This window comes from Triticum dicoccoides, chromosome 1B (genome assembly GCF_002162155.2).
Source record: "Triticum dicoccoides isolate Atlit2015 ecotype Zavitan chromosome 1B, WEW_v2.0, whole genome shotgun sequence".
Lineage (NCBI taxonomy): Eukaryota > Viridiplantae > Streptophyta > Magnoliopsida > Poales > Poaceae > Triticum > Triticum dicoccoides.
Window position 1 is genome coordinate 490,138,013 of NC_041381.1, and position 22,111 is coordinate 490,160,123.

The 22,111-nt window shown below is 45.1% G+C and overlaps 2 protein-coding genes across 2 annotated transcripts; both read right to left on the bottom strand.

The window, feature by feature from the left end:
• Positions 1-4,399: 4,399 nt before the first annotated feature.
• LOC119343558 (uncharacterized protein Cbei_0202-like) lies at positions 4,400-14,178 on the bottom strand. Its single transcript, XM_037614462.1, has 13 exons — positions 13,753-14,178; positions 12,991-13,053; positions 11,179-11,610; positions 10,342-10,413; positions 9,898-10,023; positions 9,590-9,802; positions 8,371-8,418; positions 7,369-7,530; positions 7,111-7,272; positions 6,608-6,701; positions 6,410-6,528; positions 6,283-6,327; positions 4,400-4,858 (listed from the first exon to the last, which is right to left on the bottom strand). Exons 1-13 carry the CDS (start codon positions 14,146-14,148, stop codon positions 4,622-4,624), a joined length of 2,169 nt encoding a protein of 722 aa, XP_037470359.1. The 5' UTR covers positions 14,149-14,178; the 3' UTR covers positions 4,400-4,621.
• A 431-nt stretch (positions 14,179-14,609) lies between these two features.
• LOC119343570 (bZIP transcription factor 39-like) lies at positions 14,610-18,641 on the bottom strand. Its single transcript, XM_037614469.1, has 2 exons — positions 17,014-18,641; positions 14,610-15,399 (listed from the first exon to the last, which is right to left on the bottom strand). Exons 1-2 carry the CDS (start codon positions 18,497-18,499, stop codon positions 14,936-14,938), a joined length of 1,950 nt encoding a protein of 649 aa, XP_037470366.1. The 5' UTR covers positions 18,500-18,641; the 3' UTR covers positions 14,610-14,935.
• Positions 18,642-22,111: the final 3,470 nt, after the last annotated feature.

Here is a 22,111-nt window from a genome sequence, read left to right on the forward strand (position 1 = left end):
TGCTAATTTTATTCATCATAACACACATGCCACCTCACGGCACATGTCACATCATCAAAGGTCCACCTCAAGATGCATGGAGAAAAGTTTTCTATTATTATTAGTTGATCTCACTAATTTTATTTATCACAATATGCACACATGTCCACCTCATCAAAAGCCCACCACAGACTTGCATGGAAAAAAACTTGCTATATTATGCTACTTAAATTCAATATATATTTTTAACTATACAATAATTAAATGCAATACATAGTATGTATTACCCTCAAAAAAATTATAATATGGATATTATGTTTTATTTTATATATTATTAATCAAAATATTCATATTTCATATTGGGATTGCTAAATCTCAGTCGATGAGACTTAACCCAGTCCCAGTCGGTGCTATTTTCATGAGATCTTAAGTGAATTTTCTTTCTTCTTTCTTTTATATATTATGTCATTTGACTGAGACTTTGTTAATTAAGTTCCAATCAACTGAGATCTAGCCACGCCCATTTCACATTGTTACCGGCTTTTGTACACGACAAGAGTCGCATCAACTTTCTACACCAATGCCTGCCAAATACCTATAGCTTGCTTAAACCTAACGTAACAATCCCCGGCCAGTCGTAAGACTCCAAGCGCCGCGCGCGCATGCGTGCAGATCACACTCAGGGAACGCAGTGCCAAGAGGCGCCTGCTGGCCGTTGCACACCCGCGATCGACGTCGACGGCTTAGCAGGCCACAGCTACGCACACGCAGTGGCGGCAGCACCGCTCAGGTCGGCTTCCTGCGCTCCTGTGGAGCCTCTCTCGCAACGAACGAAAAGGAGACGGACACTATTGCAACTTGCCGCTGCCGCCTGGTCCTCGGCAGGCATCATGCGCTGCACTTCCAGCGACTGAGAGCATCTCCAGCCGCGTCCCCAACAAGGCCTCCCACGTAATTTTTCGATCACCGGCGTCCAAAAATCGGCCCAGTCGTGTCTCAGGGGCTCATTTTTCGCCGGCTCGGATCGAAATTGGCGCCGACGGACCCAACCCGAACCTGGCGCGCTGGGGTCGCTCGGGGGCGCCGGACGAATCTTTTATGGCGCGAAAGCGCCGTGGGCCAGCCGCGTCAGCGACTCGACTCCCTTCTCGCCGCTTCGTCGTCCTCATCGCCTCGTTTCCCGCGGCGAATCAATGCCAAAGCTGCGCGCGCTGCCGCGCCGGTCAGCCTCCATTGATGCCTCACGGGCGGCGCAGTGAAGTCCGGGCGGCGCAGTGAAGTCCGGGCGACGCGCGTCCCCTCGGCCGCCACGTCTCCCGCCACGCGTAACGCGCCGGCCAGCCTACCGCGAGGCGCTTCCGCCTATATAAGCCGAGAACCAACGCGCCGGAGATACCCACACACACTACACCGCCGACGCGCTCACTTCTCCCTTTTCCTCCTCTCGTCGTCTCCGGCTCAGAAGGATGGCCGAGCGCTTCCCAGGCGACGGCGCGGCGGCGAATGGTTTCGGGCGCCGCCATCTGCACGAGGACGAGGCTCGCCTCCTCTTCGAGGCCGAGTACCCGGCCCCGCCGGACATGCGGGTGCCTGGGTCATGGAGGATCAGCGTCGGCGGCGTGCCAGTGCCACCACCGCCCACCGGGGCGGCGCGACGTGCGGAGATCGCACGCATCCACGCGTCCCTGCCGCAGGCGGTGAGGGAAGGCCCGCGGTACACCCCCGACAGCCCGCTCTGGGAGCCATATTTCCACCGTCGACACGCCGAGCAGCTCAAGGCGACGAACGGCGTCGTGCCCTCCGGCAGGCTCAACTCCGAGGGCCGGCGCCGGCGGTGGGGCGTACCCGGACGCACGTTGGAGGCCGTCCTCGAGTACATCGAGGGCGGCAACACGCCCCGCCTCGAGTACCCCGCTCCCCCGACCTTCTCACGCCGCCGTGGGAGCTCCTGGACGTCGCGGCGTATGGAGCGGCCCGACGCGTCCTTCTCCTCGTCCGGCCGCTCGTCGGGCTCTCCCTGCCTCCGCCCTGTCAAGCCGGAGCCCTGGGACACGCCGGTCAGCGCGCGCACCCGCAGCTCCTCCGGCGTCTGCATCGGCGACTCCACCCCCCCATCCGGCCGCTTCGTCCTCGTCGAGCCCAAGCCGGAGCCCAGCCTCCCCCTGAAATACGAGGAGATAGCCCGGCGCGGCTTCTCCGACGAGGACGCCCTGCAGTGGGCGCGGGACGACTACCTCCACGACGAGATGGTCCGGCAGCGCTGGGCCCTGGAGGATATCGAAGCCCGCAAGCGCGGGCACGAGGACGAGCACGGCGTCGTCATCCTCGACAGAGACGACGAGGAGGCCGCCCCCGGACCGTCCAAATCGCCGCGCCAACCGGGGGAGGGATGCAGCAGGGACGGCGGCGGCGACTACACGTGGTTCTACAGCCTCCTCGGCATGTAGAACTGCGAGGGCGGGCGACGGGCGGCGGGGAGCGACGAGGCGGACGGCGAGGATCGGCGATGGAGACGGCGAGTGGCGGCCCCTAGTAGTTTTTTTCTTTTTTTAAAAAAATATGTTTAAGTTTGAACGAACTCGCCGAAGTTTGCAATGAATTTGCGCTGTTTTTATGCCGTGTTTAGATTTTTTTTAAATAACATGGGCGCCGCGACTGGGGGGCATCACGCCCCCAGCGCGCGGGTTAGCACCGGTGCGCCTCCAGGGTGCGATTTTTAGCCCCTCCTGAAGGGGTCAACGGCTGGAGATGCTCTGAGAGCAACGCTCGCTGGTCTTTATCCGGGTTGAGACTAGGTTTCCAATGATGCTGGGCGGCAAAGATATTTATTTCTGCAGCATTTCTAGTGCCAGAAGTGGCACACTCTTCACCCATCAAACAAGCAATCTATAGAAAGTACTACAGGCAATCTAAGGTATCGAGCAATGGCCGATCGAAGAAATATCTGGCCACTAGGGAAGATGCAATGGTACGATCGACAGTGATGTTAACAGTGACAGCACAGTACTTTGTGCCACTCAAATCTCTCAAATATTATTAGATGCGGTTCCAAGTGGAACCGGTGGATGACCCGTCAGCAATTGGCTTCTGCAGTCAGCGCTAGCTAGCTAATGATCACCCATAACGGTCCCGTCCGTAATAGATATGGTAAATATGGCATGACCAACCAGCTAATTTGCGTTATACTACCTGGTAAAAATCAAGCTGTCAGCCATCCAAGCAGTGCGTGTAATCTAAAGATATACAGTTGGCCGCCAAGGTGACGAAACCAATACCGGAGTTGACACGCTTTCTCAGCAACACTTGCTGTGTATGCAGCACATGAGGATCAATGGACCATGCATGCATTACGAACAGCAGGATCAACTCACGGGATTTTCTTGTCTGAAACTCTATAGTGGTGTGCTTGAGATGCGTAAAGAGAAAAGGAGATGATTGAGCAATGCTAAGTTACTCGGTGATCAGGAGGACGCATTCACATGCCGGCCCTCAGCTAACGGTGTCTACTCCTCCATCTCTGCCTACCGGGCGTTCTTCTATGGCCAGGAGTGCACCGGCTACCGCCAAATCCCTCTGGCGAAACATTGCACCTCCGAAGGAGAAATTCTTCGCATGGCTTCTGCTGCGGAACCGATGATGGACGGCAGACCGATTAGAGAGAAGGGGTCTTCCTCGGTCGCCAGCTGGTTGCCTTCTTTGTGATCAGATGGATCATGCATGAATCCATGGATCGCCTCGTGGTTCGGTGCCTACTTGGGAGAGATGTTGGTTTCAGTTACTTGGTGTCCGAGGTGAGCAGACTTTACAAAATTTGTCCATTGCGATGAAATATCATGTCATAGCATCATGAAGAATTTGTTTGCAGTCCCTGTCTATTCGCAGTGGCATTTTTCAACTCCAACGATCTCAATGTTGCAGGGCAAACTAGAGATTTGATGGCACAGATTGCAAACATCAAACAGAAAAGAGCAAGTGGAGTTTCACTTCAGCACTCGTCGCTCTTCTGCTGCCATAAATGATTTATTAAATTACTCTAACCCTATAAGAATTTATTTTGGACCAACAAGGAACATATAGTACAGGCGAGGAAACTCTAACCGTATAAGCAAGGAACATATTGTCTCCCGTGACCTATTAGGTGTATACCGTTTCCCACTTCACACAAAAAATATACTTTAAGTAATTGGGGTAAATATTACTGTAAGCAAAACTGGGGTCAGTGATTGTAAAGCCTAATAGCAAATGTGCAACACACAAATAATTTGAGAAATGTAACATCGTTTTGCTTTTGCACAACTGAAGATGATGTGGCTAAATCTCTCTCCTTTGAAACGGAAGAACAAACAAAAAAAATCAAAAAATTATAGTTGTAATTTACTTTAGGTAGTGATCTCCACAATGTTAAGTTGGCACCATGACAGAAACAACTGGAAACTGCTACCTTGCTAAGAAGTTGCCTTTGTTATACATAATGTTAACTCCTATAGCATCCCTGTTATCTTTACATCAGACTCGAATTTCTTTACGAGTACACTTCCCCGGTTTTCTCCCTGGCAAAATTGTCTAGCAGGGGGGGTGGGACGGTCTGAACAATCTAAATCTAGGCCCTATGAAGTGTGAACAAATAGCTAGGAGTCAGAACTCAATATTTTACAGAACCTGTTTGCTTTTGTGCTTTGCCGAAAATTGCCTCTATATCACCAGCGAACAGAGAAAGCTGTTTCGCTAAAGCAAAACCGCAATACATACCATCCACAGCAGCACTTACTATGCCCCCTGCGTAGCCAGCACCTTCCCCAATTGGATATAGCCCTTGCAGTGACGTGCTCTCGTATGTCTCCTTGTGTCGTGAAATTTGCAAGGGGGAGCTCGTTCTAGTCTGGAAACAGGCATCAAATATAATAAATAAAAGGGAAAGGTGGATGCAGAGATAAACATAACTGTACCACCAAAGATATAGCAGTCCAGCCAAAAAGAAAGACTGCACATAAATGAACCCATGCAGTGGAATACAACATTGACATTGCGCCTTTTCACGCTGCAGAGCATGCAGATAATTTACACATGTCAATGAATATTAAGGAAAACCTAAAGCATTCTCCGTGATGTTGACAGATATTTTTCACCAGTTCCCTATGAACAATTGCCTGAATTAGCTCTGCTTAATGATTTGCATTTGTTCTTAGTGCAGGGGTTGCTCCCAAATTTAAAATCAAGTTAACGATGGGAGTTGGAAGTTATACAGATTACCGGGTTAGAACATAATTTGAGACGAAAATGCTAAGGGGGTGAAGGATAAAGACAAAAATTTGAAATAAAGATCAGGGGTATATGCAAATACGACAACCGAAGTGGCCAGAGAAGGTTGACTGGAATGTGATGCAGCTTAGTCAGAGGGAAAGTGCACGTTACCAATAAGTAGTAAGACAGAATCTAGGGACAGAGAATCAAGTAGCTAAAAGCCTACTAGTTACAATCGCACTATCTAGGCTAGTGTATATTGGGATCATTTTAAAGTGGAATACAAATGAGCATTCAGGGAAACAGGCAAAAAATCACCTCTTCAGGGTATCATTCAGGATCTGCATTCTCGATTTTGTGAACTAAATTTCTAATGTCCTAGGGATTTTTAGCCTAGCTCGGCATGCCCAAAGAAACTAAAATGTTTTGTTTTCGTTCCATAAACGTTACTCTAATGAATTTACAGCTCAACCTTGGCCCAAATTTAATTAACCAGAACAGGAGGCATTTCAAAGAAAAGCCCGATTCACTGTTGTCTTTGCGCAACAGGTTCCGATCTCACTGTCACAGGCTAAAGTGTAATTGCAGAAACCCACTGCACCAACAGGCCACCTTGCTAACATCACTTGATAACAATTTTCAAATATACCCTGGTTTTGCAGGCTCTTCTGCAGGAAGTACAACTAGATTCAGCATTTCCTAAACTCAACTGCAGGCCTAAACTCTGAATTTCCTATTATAATTCAGAGCATGCTCCAATATTCTGTTCTCGCACCTGCCAGTAGCAAGGTACTAGTGCATTACCCGGCACAGGCTGCAACTAACAGCAGACAACTGTTACAGTGAGAGTTAAAGAATTGCAGATCACAGGCCAGTAGAAAAGAATGTTTCTATTAGACTGACCAGCTATCATCGAGTGGTTATGGTGTTGATGGCATAAGACTAACACTAGACTCTCTGATGTTTAAATACATCGTGTAGGAGTTCATCAAGAACCACCATTTTTAAGCAAATAAATCAGTAAGGAAATTCATTCAGCTTGTCGCATAAGAATTTGCATACCTCTACACCATGAAGTAAGGCCTCACTAGAAATAAAGCCTGGCATCTGGAAATAACAGATTGCAAATGGGTCAGGACAGATGGAAAGTCAAAACTGCAAAATGAAGAAACAAAATCGTAGTTCAAACCTCTTTGTCAATCATCATTATTGATTGTTGCAAAGCTTCAGTTAAGTAAGGAGGGAATAACTCATGGAGTTTGGATGGACGAACCCCCAACCTATAGCTTGATGGTGGGAGAGTTGTAACTGAAATAGGTAACAAAGTAACTAAAAGGAAATGTGTATCGTTACTCTAACTGACAAGACTTCCGTGTACAATCAGTACCTGACAGTTTGTTACTGATAAAATCTGTGACACACTGTGCAGGGACAACAAAATTCCCTCCCCCCATCATAGCTGCTCTTCTTTCATACTCTCTCTGTTTTCAAAGTTACAGATAACTCATATAAGCTAGCAGAAGGGGGAAACTGTCATCAGACTGTAGTACAGGTGCAAAAAGAAATGTTGCTGAGCTCAAACTCTCCTTTCTATCAATGCATCAAGATGCAAGGCTTTTGCGGTTTCTCGAAAAATAGAAGTGCAGCAAACCAGCTAATATTGGAAAAAGTAAAGGAATCAAACACTTGAGAAAGCAATTAGGTCCAAGTAGACTATTTGTACTTTTGCAATCAAGTGGTTTTCTTCTAGACAATCTTGTACTGCTGAGACCTTTATCATAAAGTCATTTTAAGGCACATAATCCAGAGGTTCAATGTAGCCAATTGTTCATGGTGATGGCAATGCAATTATTAAGCATTTCAGTTATCTAAGGGAATCATAGCAAGTACCTGGAACTCTACGCCCGCAAGAGAACCATGGGATTGAAATGGTTCAAAATCATGAGACGATACAGTGACCACAAGAGCTGAGTTTGCCCACTTAGACGCTCGCCGTGAGAATGACATACCATTGACACACAATTCCAATGGGTTTGTGCTAGTTAGAACAACCTGCAGACATTTCTCGGTATTTCAAGAACAGGATTCCAATACTCGATAATGTATTGAGGAAAGAAAGGTGAGTTGAACAACAAGAAAATGACTGACCTGTCCTCCAGGACACATGCAAAACGAATAACAGCTGCGATTTTGATCTACTTGCTCTATATCATTCTTCACATCTCCTTCACCAATAGACTTCACTATCTTGTAATCTGCTACAGGTATCCGCCCACGCCCTTTATGTACTTCAGCAGCCAATTCAGAATACTGCACAGGATGACAATGACACATATCACACAGATTGTTTGAAACTTTGAATACAATGTCATTATGTCAAAACACTGTACTTTTGATTTTCAACACTGAAATACAGTATGCTGCTACCCATACTAGCGTAATACCCATGCATTGAGATGGAATTTTAAAACTATACTGTAAGATCTTTCTGCCGTTCATGCAAAATCAAAATATCCATATCCGGTCTCATCTTAACCGTTTGTGCCAAATATAGCATGTGCTGTAATGAAAGTCAACAGACTGCCGCCACCAATTGACTTTCATGGGAGTAAAGATCCATGGTGTAGCTGTATCAAGCCGGTAAATAAGTGAGTGTTAGGACATAGTTACTACAAGATTAATAGGTCCATACATAAAGCTCTATGAAAGCCTTGGACACAGCCCAGCAAGACAAACTCAGTCCATGCTTTCAAAAGTGAGATCTCATCAGTGCATAGTTAACTGGATGCTTATCACAATTTGCAAAGGAAATAAATATAAGTTAAAAACCAAAACATAACTTCTTCAGCTTCTGTTCATGCTGCTACTCCTATAATAAAACTTGATGGTTGGAGGGTATTTCGGCAAACTGGCAGTTTCTGTACTTCTCCAGAGTTTACAAATGGATTGTTCCACATGATGCCATAGTAATTAACATCCTAAACCTTGATTATTAGTTTCAGTTTCACCTTTAACAATCGCCAGTTAGGAATTCACGAAATACAGAATGTTAAATTACTGGAAATTAAATCTCAACCTTGAAATAAAGCTAAACATTAGGCGAGTATCATTCAGAAAACCGTTGGTGTGAACAAATGAAATATGGCTTACTTGGATGTTGTTTATCAGTTCTTGGGGGTGTTCGATTCTTAAGCCAACCTGTAAGAATAACCAATGTTATCACATGGTCTGGAGAGAAGAAAAAAAACCAAGCTTTCCTTCATATTATGAAAAAAAATAGTCCTTGCAATTGGCAAAGATAACATGGGCAAAAGACATAATGCCACAAGGAGGCGATGTTCAGCCAGTCAGTGGTGCAGTAATCGTACAGCCAAGACCTACATTGGGCCGATTAAATATTAAAAAGAACCGATTAAAATGCCTAGATTAGCTGCTTCATGTACTAAAAAGCACTATTCTACCAATACCTTGTTGTGAACCTGGTTCTAACTAAATACTCCCTCCGTTCCAAAATACTTAGCATGGTTTTAGAACTGCAAATATTTTGGAACGGAGGGAGTAACTATCATCGATAAGACGTGAAAGGACTAAAGGGGGTGACAGATAGTATATAGAGGACAAAAGTATGTATTATTACTTGATTTAACTATGAGGTATGTGGCATCAAGTTTGGACCTTAAATTCCTAATATAATACAACGTCCTGATATAATATCATATGACTTACTAAATCTATATGTTTTCTACTAATATTTCCTGGACATCTTCCTAGCTCTCCTTCTCCTGTTCTTGTGCCAACTCCTGCTCCTGCCTTTGTCTGCACTCTTCAATTTCTGTGAGCAATCAATTAACTCCAAAAGGTCCAGCCACATTGTGTCCCAAGCTGCTGATATCCTTTATCCAACACACCCATCTTTCACCCTATTGTTGCTACCGTGGTCTTGCCCTGACTGGCCTTTTGTTTATGTCTTTTTCTCGAACATGCACCAAATTGCCCGTTGTATTAGAAGAACCTTTTGTCTATGCATACAGTGTAAAGGAGAGTGAAATAGGATAAGACAATGTTGTTGAAAACTTGAAATAGAAAGCATCTATATAACATGGCAAAAATTTAAATGATATGCTAGTATTTACTCAGTGGCTTGTACATATATTCTCAACCCGAGGCATTTGATTGACAAAGAAATCAAACTCCATCTAATATATCTGTTTTTGTTTGGTCTGAAGACCAATGTGCCTCTTATGTAACCTAATATCCAACCAAACATGGTCTCAAATTCTACGCTGTGGCTTGTCTGCTATCTGACCATCAAATTATTGACAAGTACAAGTGAAGTAGAAACTGCCTTAACCAGCATAAGAAAACTTACAGAAAAATTCTTGGGGGTTATATCTACATTATGCCTAAGAAGCATACTGTATGTGTCACGAGCTGAGTGCCCAACTGCTAACACAACTGCATCGAATGATAGTTTCTGATCAACAGAACCTGGCTGTAGATTTGAATCAGAAACCACAACTCCTTTGACCTGCCCGCCTTCCACTATAAGGTCATCTACTCTGGTATTAAATCTTATGGCAACCTGTATCAAACATAAAACAGAATACATTGGTGCATGAAACCTTACACAACAAAATAATAGCAAAGCTTCAATGAAGACTGCTTTGTTCAACTCACGCCCAACTCTCTTAAGTGGTGTCTGAAATTCCGCAACAGAGGAACAAGTTTATCTGTACCCAAATGAGGTCTCCCATCAATGAGAATGTTTGGAGGGCCTCCAAAATGGACAAATGTTTTCATCACCTGAAATCCAAGACCCCACGGTATAGCTTAAACACATATAAAGGGTCAGTTTTGGACTAGGAAAGTCTAGGATATTATGTTATGCAGAAGCTCTTCCTATTTTGATGGATATGTATTCAAAACAACAGCAAAAATTTACCATACTATCCATGACCAGTATGGGGAGCAACTTACTGGTTACCACCAGAGTCTTGAACTCTGGTAGCCAACAGATACTAAGCTTGCATTATTGCATCAATAATTACAGATAACCTTTTTTAGAAGAATTTCTAATTTGCAAGCTAAGCATCCATTGAGGTAGAGCAGGAAGATTCTTACAGCCTGAACACCATCAGTGTTTTTCCCTATCCTGGTCACAAGCTTCCCGTCACTCCATGTACCTGCACCACCCTGCTATGATTAAGAACAGAAGATCAAGAATTGATGGACTTGATCTTTTAAGGAACATGGAACAAGGGAATAGTGGTTTGGTCAATCATTGAAGTTCCATTGTAGGTAATTGATACTTCAAAAAAATAGGCATTGCCCCATATGCCATCAACCCAACTTGCAAAGATCATTTGATTAAGTAACCTTTTAAATTCACAAAAATGTATGGAAAAGCGGACCTCAAACAATGAAGAACATGAGTTCAGAACAAGCATGCATAAGTTAGGTTTTGAATTACTAAATTAGCTGCAGTAAAAAAATGTGAAGATTATTACACATTTTTTCTGCATCATTCATTTTAAGCAAATCTGAGATTATGGCAGATGCATTATTAATGTCTAAAATATGTCTCTGTACACTTTACAGGTCATATAATTAGGAGAGTGCATTTATTGGGATGCACTAATCCATGCACCAGCTAATATACCTGATTGGAACATGTATCCGCTATTTCACATACAGAGCACAGACGTAAACCACCTCTTCTAAGATACATGTACGCATAATTTGACATATTACATCAATTCCATTTTATCACCTGAACAAAGAGAACTATCACTAGTATTTGCAGAATGACATGACTGATAATGTTTATGTTTAACGAAAAGATATAGTCATCTATTAGACAATTCACGTTGTCAACAACTACCTATTTGAATACTGATCAAAGCAATTATGTGATTGTCCAGTGATGCCTTGGTAGTACAGTAGGAACAAACAGTATACCTCGCCAAAGCAAAAGTTGCTTTCTGATTGGAGAATTCGTCTAACTGCTAGTGCACCAATGTCACGCCCTCTTTGCTCAACAGGTTGGCCACGCTCCAATAAGGTAACTTCTGCTCCAAGTTCAGCTAACACAAGGGCAGCAAACAACCCAGATGGGCCACTTCCTACAATTGCCACCCTTGGTTTCATTCGTGTAGGACTGATCGAGCCATTATTAACAGTATCCCTGGTACCATGTTCATCATCGGAGACTTTGTTATGAACATTAAGCATACTGATCAGATCAGTTGCTACCCTCTCATCGGACATATATTCTACAATTCCAAGCCTGGGTTCCAATCTAGCAATAAAATCCCATGTCCTTGGCTCCATGTCCAGAAGCTTCTTAGCATCCACATCAACAGTATAAACAAATTGAGGTTCTTTCAAAATCTGTAAATGTAAAACATGGTTTATTCATTCACAAAGAAACAATTCAGATAAAGTGATAACCAATCTGAATATTGAAATACAGTATAGATTAAAAAAATTCAACGTCACTAGAAACACACGTGGTCACAGTCGCAACACGGATGAAGCAAAAAACGTGCAACACAGAACCATCTACCAAAAAATATTACGATAAATTTCAGATATCATTGAATATAATTAGATTGGGTAACCACACGAATAACCAATCGCTGCAATAAATAGAATTCACATCAATCACATATTATTTCAATTTATATGAACATCTACAATTCTACACTGTGAAAATAACTTTAGTATAAAATCCCCAGATCAAATAAGTGTACACCAAGTATCAGACAGCATAAATAGATAGTAAACTGACCATTTTTTTTCTTGCTAAATCTATGCTATTTGCGCAAATTACAGGGCATTGCAAATCTCTGCAGACAATACCAGATTATTTTGCAAAAATGCGGCGCTCTATGACGGGCTTAGATTTTACCCTACCCGCTAGATGACACCTCAGGCCCACTCACAAGCACCAAGCTGGAGATAGGTGGCATCAATGCGTACAAGCAGTCTTGGCCCGAGTATAATCATCAAGGCAAGTGACACAATGAACGGAGAATCAAACAGTTACAAAGATATCTATGTGATTTGTTCCCAGACTCGACTAAGGGCTGCTCGTACAGTGTGGTACCTTCTATGGACCAGAGAAGTAGGCACACGGGTCAGAAAGTAACCCTGATAGACAACGCAACTTTGGCTAGAATAACCTGGTATTATGTGAAAATATTTACAAGATTTGGTAATTTCCGCAGCTAATGTAGAATTAAAAATGAGAAATTACTTCATTCTAAGGAGATATAAAATGTGTCTAGCAGTGTGACGCGTGGCGTTAGATTGCACTCGCTGGAACAAGATACTAACCAAGCAAGGGAAACAAAAGATGGTACAAAAGCAAGAGGAAAACCAGAATCTGAACAAGATATTATGTACTATTCTGCAACACGACAAAAAATCGACACCATATGATTAATTCTGGCACCCCCACAAAATTGTCAGTGTGGGTATGCATATAAATGTTCGCAGCCTGGCATGCAGATAAAGATTATTTTCATGGCATATGTGGAGTCGTCAACAAAAAGATGGTAAATTAACTGGAGAAGTAAACGAGCTTACTACATTGGCTTTCATTTCAACTGCATGAGTATTTTTTTCACAAAGCTTAACCCAGTTTGACTGCATCGTTTCAGCACATCCAACAGCAAGTGTTTTATGACAACTAAATAGTCATCCCATATATATACAGGAGGAGCAATATTAAATAGGATAGACACATTATATAAGTTCATTAAGAACCTTGCGTGCATCAAATGACTTGCGGATAACAGAGAAAGCCTCTTCAGGGAGCATAGAAGCGACCTGCGCAGGAGAGTCGATTAGAGGCGCATAATAATAATTATAGAGAAGATCTAACAAGGATATGAAAAAACTGCAATAACAGCAAGCCGGCGGCAATTACAACAAGAGACGTTGTAACATGGATAACAACAAATGTAAACCACAGTGGGATCGAACTTCAAAGCAAACACATGTCGAAGGTATAGCAGGAAATATCATGTAGCGCAACATTTGAAGGGGGTTGATTAGATACGGTTGGGATACGGTTGCAAACACTCATCCAGCCATTTCCTGATTGATTAAATACGGTTGGGATTTGGGGAAATAACCCAATATATGTAGGAGAAGGTGAGGCAGAAGCTCTGTTAATTCAGTTGCAAACCGTTTATCAAACCAGGCCTATTCCACAACACAGAAGTAACATTTACACTTGATTCCTATTTACCATATCACCACAGCAAGCTGCACTAGACTTCCTTGAAGGAGGTTACGAGTGGCTAGCTCATCTCAAGGCTGTGATAATTTTCCAAGACGAATGAGCACAAATATAGTCAATTAAATGGCACGAACTAAGTAAAAAAAAAAATCGCTACACTAGCAAAGGCCACCTAAAACATCTGTTTCAGCAACCCCACGTCGACTCATCTAACAAAATGCTAAAGCCTCGCGAATTTCATGGCATTATGTCCCCATATCAGAAAATGCAATACGTTAGCGTACCGGGAACTTGAGGGCCTTGGCAATGGCCTGGAGGAGCGGCGGGGAGACGCCGAGGAAGTCCTTGCCGGGGTCGTCGCTGGCGGGGACGGCGAGCTTGGAGAGGCGCCAGAAGCCAGCCTCCCGGGCCACGCCGCCCTCCTCGGGGGCGGTCTGGCGGAGCTGCTCCTTGTGGCGCCGATCCAGGCGCTTCTTCTCCGACGGGTACCGCCGCTTGCCCGTGCGCCTCGCGCAGCGCACGACGGCGGCGAGCGTGCCGCATTGGCGTCGCGGGAATGCGCTGCTCGCGTAGAGGCCGCTGCTGATGCCGCCGCCGCTGGGGCTGGCGCCCAGGTGGCGGTGGGGAAGCGGGAGGGAGAAGGGTGGGAGCTTGATGCCCGAGACAGTGTGAAGCGCCATGGCGGATGGGGCTGGAGATGGAAGGGGGTTTCTGGCCCTGCGGATAACGTGGGTTTTAGCCTGGTTTATACAGGGGCCATTTTATAAGAGACTGCAAATCCGTTTTGTTTGATGGATTTTCATGTGCAACGTCTTCTTTTTTTGTAAAATTCAAACTCTATATCGGCTGCGCTTATAGGTTGTGCGAATTCAGGAATTTGTCGAGAAATAAAAATGCGAAGGATGCAGGGATGACTGAAGTTCTGGACAGAACTGAACTGATGTTTTGCCTGGAAGCCAATGTTCGTTAGCAAGCTGGTTGCAGAGATCGTTACATTTTCTGTATTATGCTTATCGAAGTATTTCATTTGAAATGTGCACCTGATAAGTTTATCCAGATTGAAATAGTTTCCGTCAACCAGAGGTCGATTTGCCATAGACGACGCATGAACTAGTTTGTCGCAACTATATATGTTCAGGAATGATAAAACTACATGTATATTTTGTCTTAAAAGTTCCTCAAACAGTATTACATTATAACAACAAGGTTAGAGTACAGCATAAGATCCTGGTTATATTACAGCAGCACAAAAGCTGCACTCATAGCCTAAACCTGCAGAACCACATTTAGCTCACACCACTTCAAACCTTCGACAAACTTGAATTACCTCAGGCCGAGTGAATAGAAAGTTCATTCCTTGGTTAGACAACAGCATCAGGTCGTTTTAATCTACCGGCCATCAGATTCGTCGGGGCCAACAAAGCTGCTTGAGAACCATGACGACGCATTGACCCCCATGATTATTGGTTAGTTTACAAGATGAGGGCTGGCACTCTTGAAAGGAAGGGTGCAGGAGTATGTGACATATCTAACACCGTCAAGGAGAACAACAACAAATATCCTGGAGATGGACTTGGGAGTCATCCTTGGATTGCTGTCGCCGTCACCGGCCTCCCTGGGATCAGCTAGCACAGAAACAACTACCGACGATGCTGGCTTCTTATCAGGTAACTTGCTGCTTTCAGAAGTTCTGTTAAAAGGCCCTGTGTTGTTCGCCGTTTTCCCAGTGAGTGGAATCGCCTCATTGTGCATGATCCTCCTATTCTTCAGCTTGCCGTAATACGCAGGAGCTGGTGTTGGAACCTTTCGAGTAGCATTAACATTCGAGGAGTTGACAGCTGGAGAAGCAGGTATTATGCCACCGGAATTGGTGGCAGCGGAAACGTCAAACTGAAATACCTCGCTGCACATTCCAGAATTTAGGACAGGCCCTGAAAATTGTTGCATCAGAATTAGAGTAAGAGACAGTGCAATATCCCTCCAAGAGTGTCGAAAGAAAACTGAGTTTTCTGTAGGAGATGACTTCATCAACAAAACCAAAGAATGATATTCCAATAACAAACTTGACAACACCACCAAAACATTAGGCACGTGAGTTCAGACTAGTTTTCCTACAAGCTAGTGAAGATTTAGCAGTTATCACTTCTCCATGAAAAGAAAATATTGCAATTGTGAAAAATCAGTAACATTGCTCGGTCACAAGTTTGAAAATATGCTTAAAGCAACATATCATGAATCTACTATTTTGCTAGCATAGAGTTTGAACATAGGTTGTACTGACAGATAAGTTTTGGTCAGGGATTAAAAGGCTCTTCAGGGCAGAGTCTACATGATAATTGCTGTATAAGACAGTTCCCAAATAAAAAGCAACAATATCCCTAATATTTACTGAGGTCTTTTCTATGTGATTGCTAAAAGTGTGATATTTACTTGTTTGGCAACATTAAATATAGAGTTGAGTTCTCATTTCCTGAATAGTTGCAATGTCATAATATATGATGGCATACTAAGTGACATTATGCAATGTCATAATATATGATGGCATACTAAGTGACATTATGCAATGTCATAATATATGATGGCATACTAAGTGACATTATTCTGGTCAAACATGCATTCTAGCTCTTCTCTTAATGACTCATGGACAATCCTTTTAATTACTTTTACAAATAAAAAGTAATAACATCACTACTATTTACTGAGCTCTTCTCTACGTGATTGCTAAAAGGAGGACATAAATAAAGACATTGTTCCCATTGCTGGATGGTTAAAGTGTGAGATTTACTTGTTTGCAACATTAAATATAGATTTGAGTTCCCATTTACTGAATAATTGAGTGACGTTATTCTTATCTAACATACATTCTACTTTTCTTACGTCCTGTTTGGTTATAGTGGCCTGGGCTTCATGCCTGGGAAAAGAGGTTGCCTGGTTTGAGCCTGGTACTTCATTGTTTTGTGCCTGGTGAGGCTGGCCTGGCATACATGTGTTTTGTTGCTGTCCTGGCCTGGGGTAGTGTTAAAATAATATAGTACCATCATTGAAGGCCTGTAACTACAAAAAGAGTTGGAAATAGCAGCTCATTACCACCAGGCAGCTACCCAGGTGTCCTTTTTTGAACGCTTCTCCCAGGCTAAGCAATATGCCTGGGTCGCACTCCAGGCTAAGCAAATTGTGAGGCCACCAGGCCAGGCTAGCTGCTACTTTCTCAGGACAGTAACCAAACACTCCCCAGGCACCTTTCAGGCAGGCTTCAGGCCAGGCAAAATTTCATGTGGACACCATCCAAACAGGCTGTTAATGACTCATGGACAATCAGTTCAATCCCTTGACTTCTATTTTAACTTGGTAATATTATTCTCTGTAGCATTTGGTCACTCTTGAAGTAAGATAATGTGGGAACCTTCTTGATTAAAATATCACATCATGATGTGTCAATGCAACAGAGAAATAATAGTTTGGATAATAAATGGAATTCATAGCTGCAGTATCACAATTCACAAAAAAACAAGAATACTAGATTGACAAACAATTGTTCTGCTTACCTGCCATTCCTTCACGGAACCACTGCGGCAATGGTCCATCTACTGGGGATTTCTCTTGTGGATTCATATTGTTTCCAGGCAGTGATAGATGACGAGCTATGGCTGTACTAGTCTCTTTGTGATCTATACCTGACTGGTCACGGTTGTGTTGTGAAGTCCCATGTGCTACCGCTTTCTCGCTTGCAAGCACAGAATGAATAATCAGATTGCCATTGATCTTGACATGCTTTCCATTCCTTGGCACATACAACAAAGCAGGCAAGGTCTCACTTGAGTTAAGTGGAGGTTGATGCTTCTGGTCAGCACTGCCATCAGTCCCAATCATCATTCCAGAATCAACACCAGTCATGTCACTATTGTTCAAACCCCCTTTAGGTGCTTGACCATGGTTATTGACATTCACTACCCTATCATGAGGCTGACCAAAATTCCTAAACATTGCATTGTCACTTCCCCCACTCAATCCAAAGTTGTGATTGAACCCTGGAACAAAAGCGCCAAATACGAGCATAACAAGCATCAAACCGAGAAGGCTAACACTTGCCACCTTCTTGGTCTTGGTCTTGGATTTACTCTTGCTGTCCACGGCCTTCTTGTTCTCTGGTTTCTTTGTGGCCTTGGTTGCGGTCACCTGCTGCTGCGGCTTTAGCCGAGGAATTGGTACAAGAGGGACATGGGAACCATGAGGCCGCATGGCATACCCGGGCACCCAAGGGAAATGCATGCCGGGCATTGCTCCCGGTGGATACATCCCAGGAGGTGGGCAATTCCCGCCGCCGCTGCCGAGTTGCTGCCGCAGTGTTGCATTCTCGGCCACGATGAAGGAGATCTTGGAATTGAGGTCGTTTATGACCGAGTTCATTGACTTGACCTTCTCCTCCAGCTCCTCGACGTAGCGCTTCTTCCTCTGCCGGGACAGCTGCGCGCTCTCGCGGTTCCGTATCAGCCGCGCCGCCCGCCTGGTGTCCTCCCCCTCGCCGACGGCGCCCCCCTCGTCGGAGTCCACGGCGGCCCGCGAGGCCGACGCGGAAGGGGAAACCTCGCCGTCCCCGGATCGGCGGCACTTGGCCGCCTCCGAGCTGGGGGCGGGGCTCGCCGGCTTCCGCTTCAGGCCCCAGTTAGGGGCGGCGGCGCTCCTCCCCTCGTCCGACTCCTCGTGCTTGACCTCGCAGCTGGCGTCGGCGACGGCGGAGCCGGTTCCGGAGGCGGCGGGGGAGGGGGAGGACGAGGAGGCGGTGGGGCCGGATCCGGCGGCGGAGTCGCTCCGCTCGGGGGAGCGGAGGAGGAAGTCCTCGACGGAGAAATCCGCGGGCAGGTCGAAGTCGAGGTCGTCGCAGTCGCCAACGCCGCCGGCGCCGAGGCCGAAATTCCCGAGCGGCAGGCCGTCGTCGTCGTCCGCGAGGTGCAGGTCCGGGTCGAAGAGGCCGGCCGGGTAGTGGCGGAGGTCGAAGTGGGAGGCGGGGTCGAGGAGCGCCGGCTCCGCCATGGCCGCGTCTCGAGGAGGGTTCAGTTCAGCCTAGGGTTTTGGGCGGCATCCATCGAGGCGCGGTGCAGGCGCGGAACGGGAGGAGGAAGGAGGGAGGAGTGGTGTGGGAATTTGGAATTCGGAAACTCGGGGCGGAGTGGACGGAGTCGGGTGTTGACGAGCCCGTGCCTCGTGCTCGGGACGTGCGCTGCGGATCCGGATTTTCTCCCGCCCGTGGAATTCTTCTCCCTCTAGTCCGTGGTGAAAGGGACCCGCTTCGCCCCGGGCCCGCGTGTCATCGGGGGTAGAGGGTGTCCCGGTCGGTGTGGCTGTGTGGCTGTGCGGCTGCGCGCGGAGTAGCTAGATCTAGGATTGCCGTTCGGGTGGGGTGCTAAAAGCGGTAGTCCGACGTGAGTAACGCCGAAGTTAAGGCGGCCGGGACGGCGCGCGCTGACGCGTGGGGCCGCGGGCCCGCTGTGCCCAGTGGTGTGGGCGTGGGTGAAGGTGAGTGGGGTAAAAGTGGCGTGCGGAGGGTTCTGGGTGGGAAGGGAAGGTTCTGGCTCTGGTTGGTGGGTCAGTGAGTGAGTAGTGCAGGAAATGTGGCTGCTCTGGATAAGTAATTCTGATGAATGAATGTGTACTTTACCATTTTCTAACAGATTTTACAGAAGCGTCCTCTCGTGTTTGCTAGTTTTTCAGATCCGTCCTTTGGAGGCTACTAGGATCAGGATGTGGTCGTAGCGGGGTGCGTAACACGTGCCTTCATCATTTTTTGGTGTGAGCTTTCCGTTGCGTAGAAGCAAGACCAGGAGTAAAGGCAAAGGATAGCCCAAGCCAGAACGGAAATGGAATTGTGTAGAGGATGATCACGCGCGTCCAGTCTGGCTTTCTGTTTTGTTTGTTTGTTTTGTTGTATCATATCCAAGTTAGTTCACATGAGAAACAAAGGTCCTGAATTCTGTTGTTGCGCGCCTCTAAGTTTTGGCTATCTTTTTTTGTTGCGAAAGAAATCTATTCAACATCCGTCATGACAATAAAAGGAACACCAGAAGCGAGGAACTTTGTTGATTCTTGATTGTTAATTGTGTACGTGCAATCTGCGTTAATATTGGCCAAATATAAATTGTATTGCACATTAATATCAGACGAGATGTATACATGTTAATATTAGGTAGGATATAATTACTTGATTAATACTAACATACTCCCTCTGTTTTATAATATAAGAGTGTTTTTTAACTAGCATAGTGTAAAAAAAATGCTCTTATATTATACGGTATGACGGAGGGAGTAGATATTAGGCATGCTAATAATTAGTGGAGGGTGCTAAATGTGTTTATTGACAAGCATGTTTAACAGTAAATACTGAAGCAACGTAGACCCACCAACATGTGAGATTTATTGGATCTCCGCAACTCGCTCTTTTTATATTGGTGTAGATATAGATATATAGTGGTGGTTTTTTTTTTTGCGAAAAATTCGTGTATTACTCAAAACTCATAATTACAATCACGATGTACAATATCAAGGACTTCTCTGTGTCCTGACCCAAGCCATACCACAGTACGAACTTGAACCCTACCAAAGTTGGCCATAAAATGACTAGCTAGATTTTGACTACGTCGAATATGAGTAATACAAGAACCATGTTCCTCTAGATTATCCTTGATCTCTTTGACTAAGAAAGCAAATTTAGACCTATTCGTAACAGCACTCTGGACCATCGTTATGGCTTCCAGACAATCAGATTCAACTTGGATAGGTAGATTGCTCCATTGGGAGGCCAACATTAGGCCTTCCTTTATTGCCAACATCTCCGTCTCTAGAACATCATCACAATAGAATAGATGTCGACATGAGCTGAAAATAATGCTCCCATCATGAGCTTTGAGAATCATACCTGCTCCGGCAATTCCATTTACGATCGACCCATCGGTGTTAAGTTTATCATGCCCAGCCGGTGGGGGAGACCATGGGTTACCAAAAGGGGTGTTGTTATTGCATGTATCAACCATGAGTGGGTAACAAGTTGAGACGGGAGTCTTTCCTATATGCATTTTCACATTTGGGTCAATGGAAATGGATTGAAGAGATTCAAGATAGCTAGCTAAGAATCTACATGAGACTTTCACGAGTGGTGCTGGTTTTGCATGGATTATTTCGTTGCGGACATACCAGATGCGCCATAGCAACATCATTAGCCTGACCCTCATAGACTCCTCGAGACTGGCAACCAGTTGAATGAACCGTTCCTCACCAGAAGGAAGGATCGAAGAAATCTCAAGGAGGTCCCAAACAACTGCCATAACATGCCAAAGTCGTCGAGCATTAATACAAGAACAGAATGCATGGAATGTGTCATCATCAGCGCAGCCACAAACGGGACAAGTTGCAACCACTTCCAAGTTTCTTTCTTATTTGTTGCACCATGTGGGTAAAACAATTAGTGGTCAAACGCCAAGCAAAGTTCAGAACTTTGGGCGGGGCAGGGCTAGACCGGACTGCATTCCACCCATCGCGTGAACCATCAGACCAAGAGCTAGTCGAAGCAATCAGTGTGTTCTGTTGTTCATCTGCAGCAAGCCGATATGCACTTTTTACAGTAAACGAGCCTGACTTTTCCGGAGCCCAAGCAATGAAATCTTCTCCCATGGCTATTTCTTGCCTGCAGCGAGACGTAGTTCTGTCACGTCTCTTGCATTGCGCTACTGGGTTGCCTACTAGCGACGAGCAAAGTTTGTTCTCTATTATTATTATTATTATTATTATTATTATTATTATTATTATTATCATCATCATCATCATTATCATCATCATTATTATTATTATGGATTGTGCTAACGACCAGTCGACTAGTCGTTAGCGACAGATCCGCACGATCCCCTCAACAGGGGAAACAATGCTCCACCCGCTATTCCCGTGCTCCTCCCGATCGATTTATTGCATCATAATTAAAAACGCGAAAAAAAATTACCTACACAGGATTCGAACCTGCGTCGGGGTGGAAAGGATAGGCCCAAGTACAAAGCCCAACAACCATCACGCCAACCTAGTTTGTTGTTCATTAGTTCAACAACGAAATTGTTTTAAACTCTTTCTTACTACTGTCGCAAGAAAAAAGAAAGCTATTTTTCTGGAAAAAAATTCACTTCATCAATGAAAGTTACCGGGGGTATATTTCATGATGTCCCTCCGTCCCCCACCCCGGTCCCCAAAGTTATCAGGACCAGGGTATACAAGTTATCAGGTCTGCGAGGCATGAGTTACCGTGTTATTAACATGAAAGTTACCGTGGGTATATTTAATCAACCCCCTCGCCAAAGTTACCGGGACCGGGGTAAATAACTTATCATGTCTGCAAACGTGTGGGTTATCATGCTATTCACACAAATGTTACCGCCCCCCCTCCTCATGCCAAAGCTATCAGGACTGGGGTACATAAGTCATCAGGTGTGCGATGTGTGAGTTACTATACTGTTCACGCAAAAAGTTACCGAGGGGATGTTTCGTCAACTCCCTCCCCCCCACCCCCACCCCCGTACCAAAGTTATCAGGACTGGGGTCCATAAGTTATCAGGTATACGATGTGTGACTTATCATGATATCGACACAAAAATCTACCGAGGGGATATT

Bases quoted from the DNA above. Each gene is read 5' to 3' on its own strand.
- LOC119343558 (XM_037614462.1), bottom strand. From the start codon at position 14,148: ATGGCGCTTCACACTGTCTCGGGCATCAAGCTCCCACCCTTCTCCCTC. The intron at 10,414-11,178 runs GTATACTGTTTG...TAATCATAGCAG, and splicing joins GCAACTTTTGCTTTGGCGAG to GGTGGTGCAGGTACATGGAG. The intron at 6,529-6,607 runs GTACTGATTGTA...TACCTATTTCAG, and splicing joins TATCAGTAACAAACTGTCAG to TTACAACTCTCCCACCATCA.
- LOC119343570 (XM_037614469.1), bottom strand. From the start codon at position 18,499: ATGGCGGAGCCGGCGCTCCTCGACCCCGCCTCCCACTTCGACCTCCGC. The intron at 15,400-17,013 runs GTAAGCAGAACA...AACAATTTTCAG, and splicing joins GTTCCGTGAAGGAATGGCAG to GGCCTGTCCTAAATTCTGGA.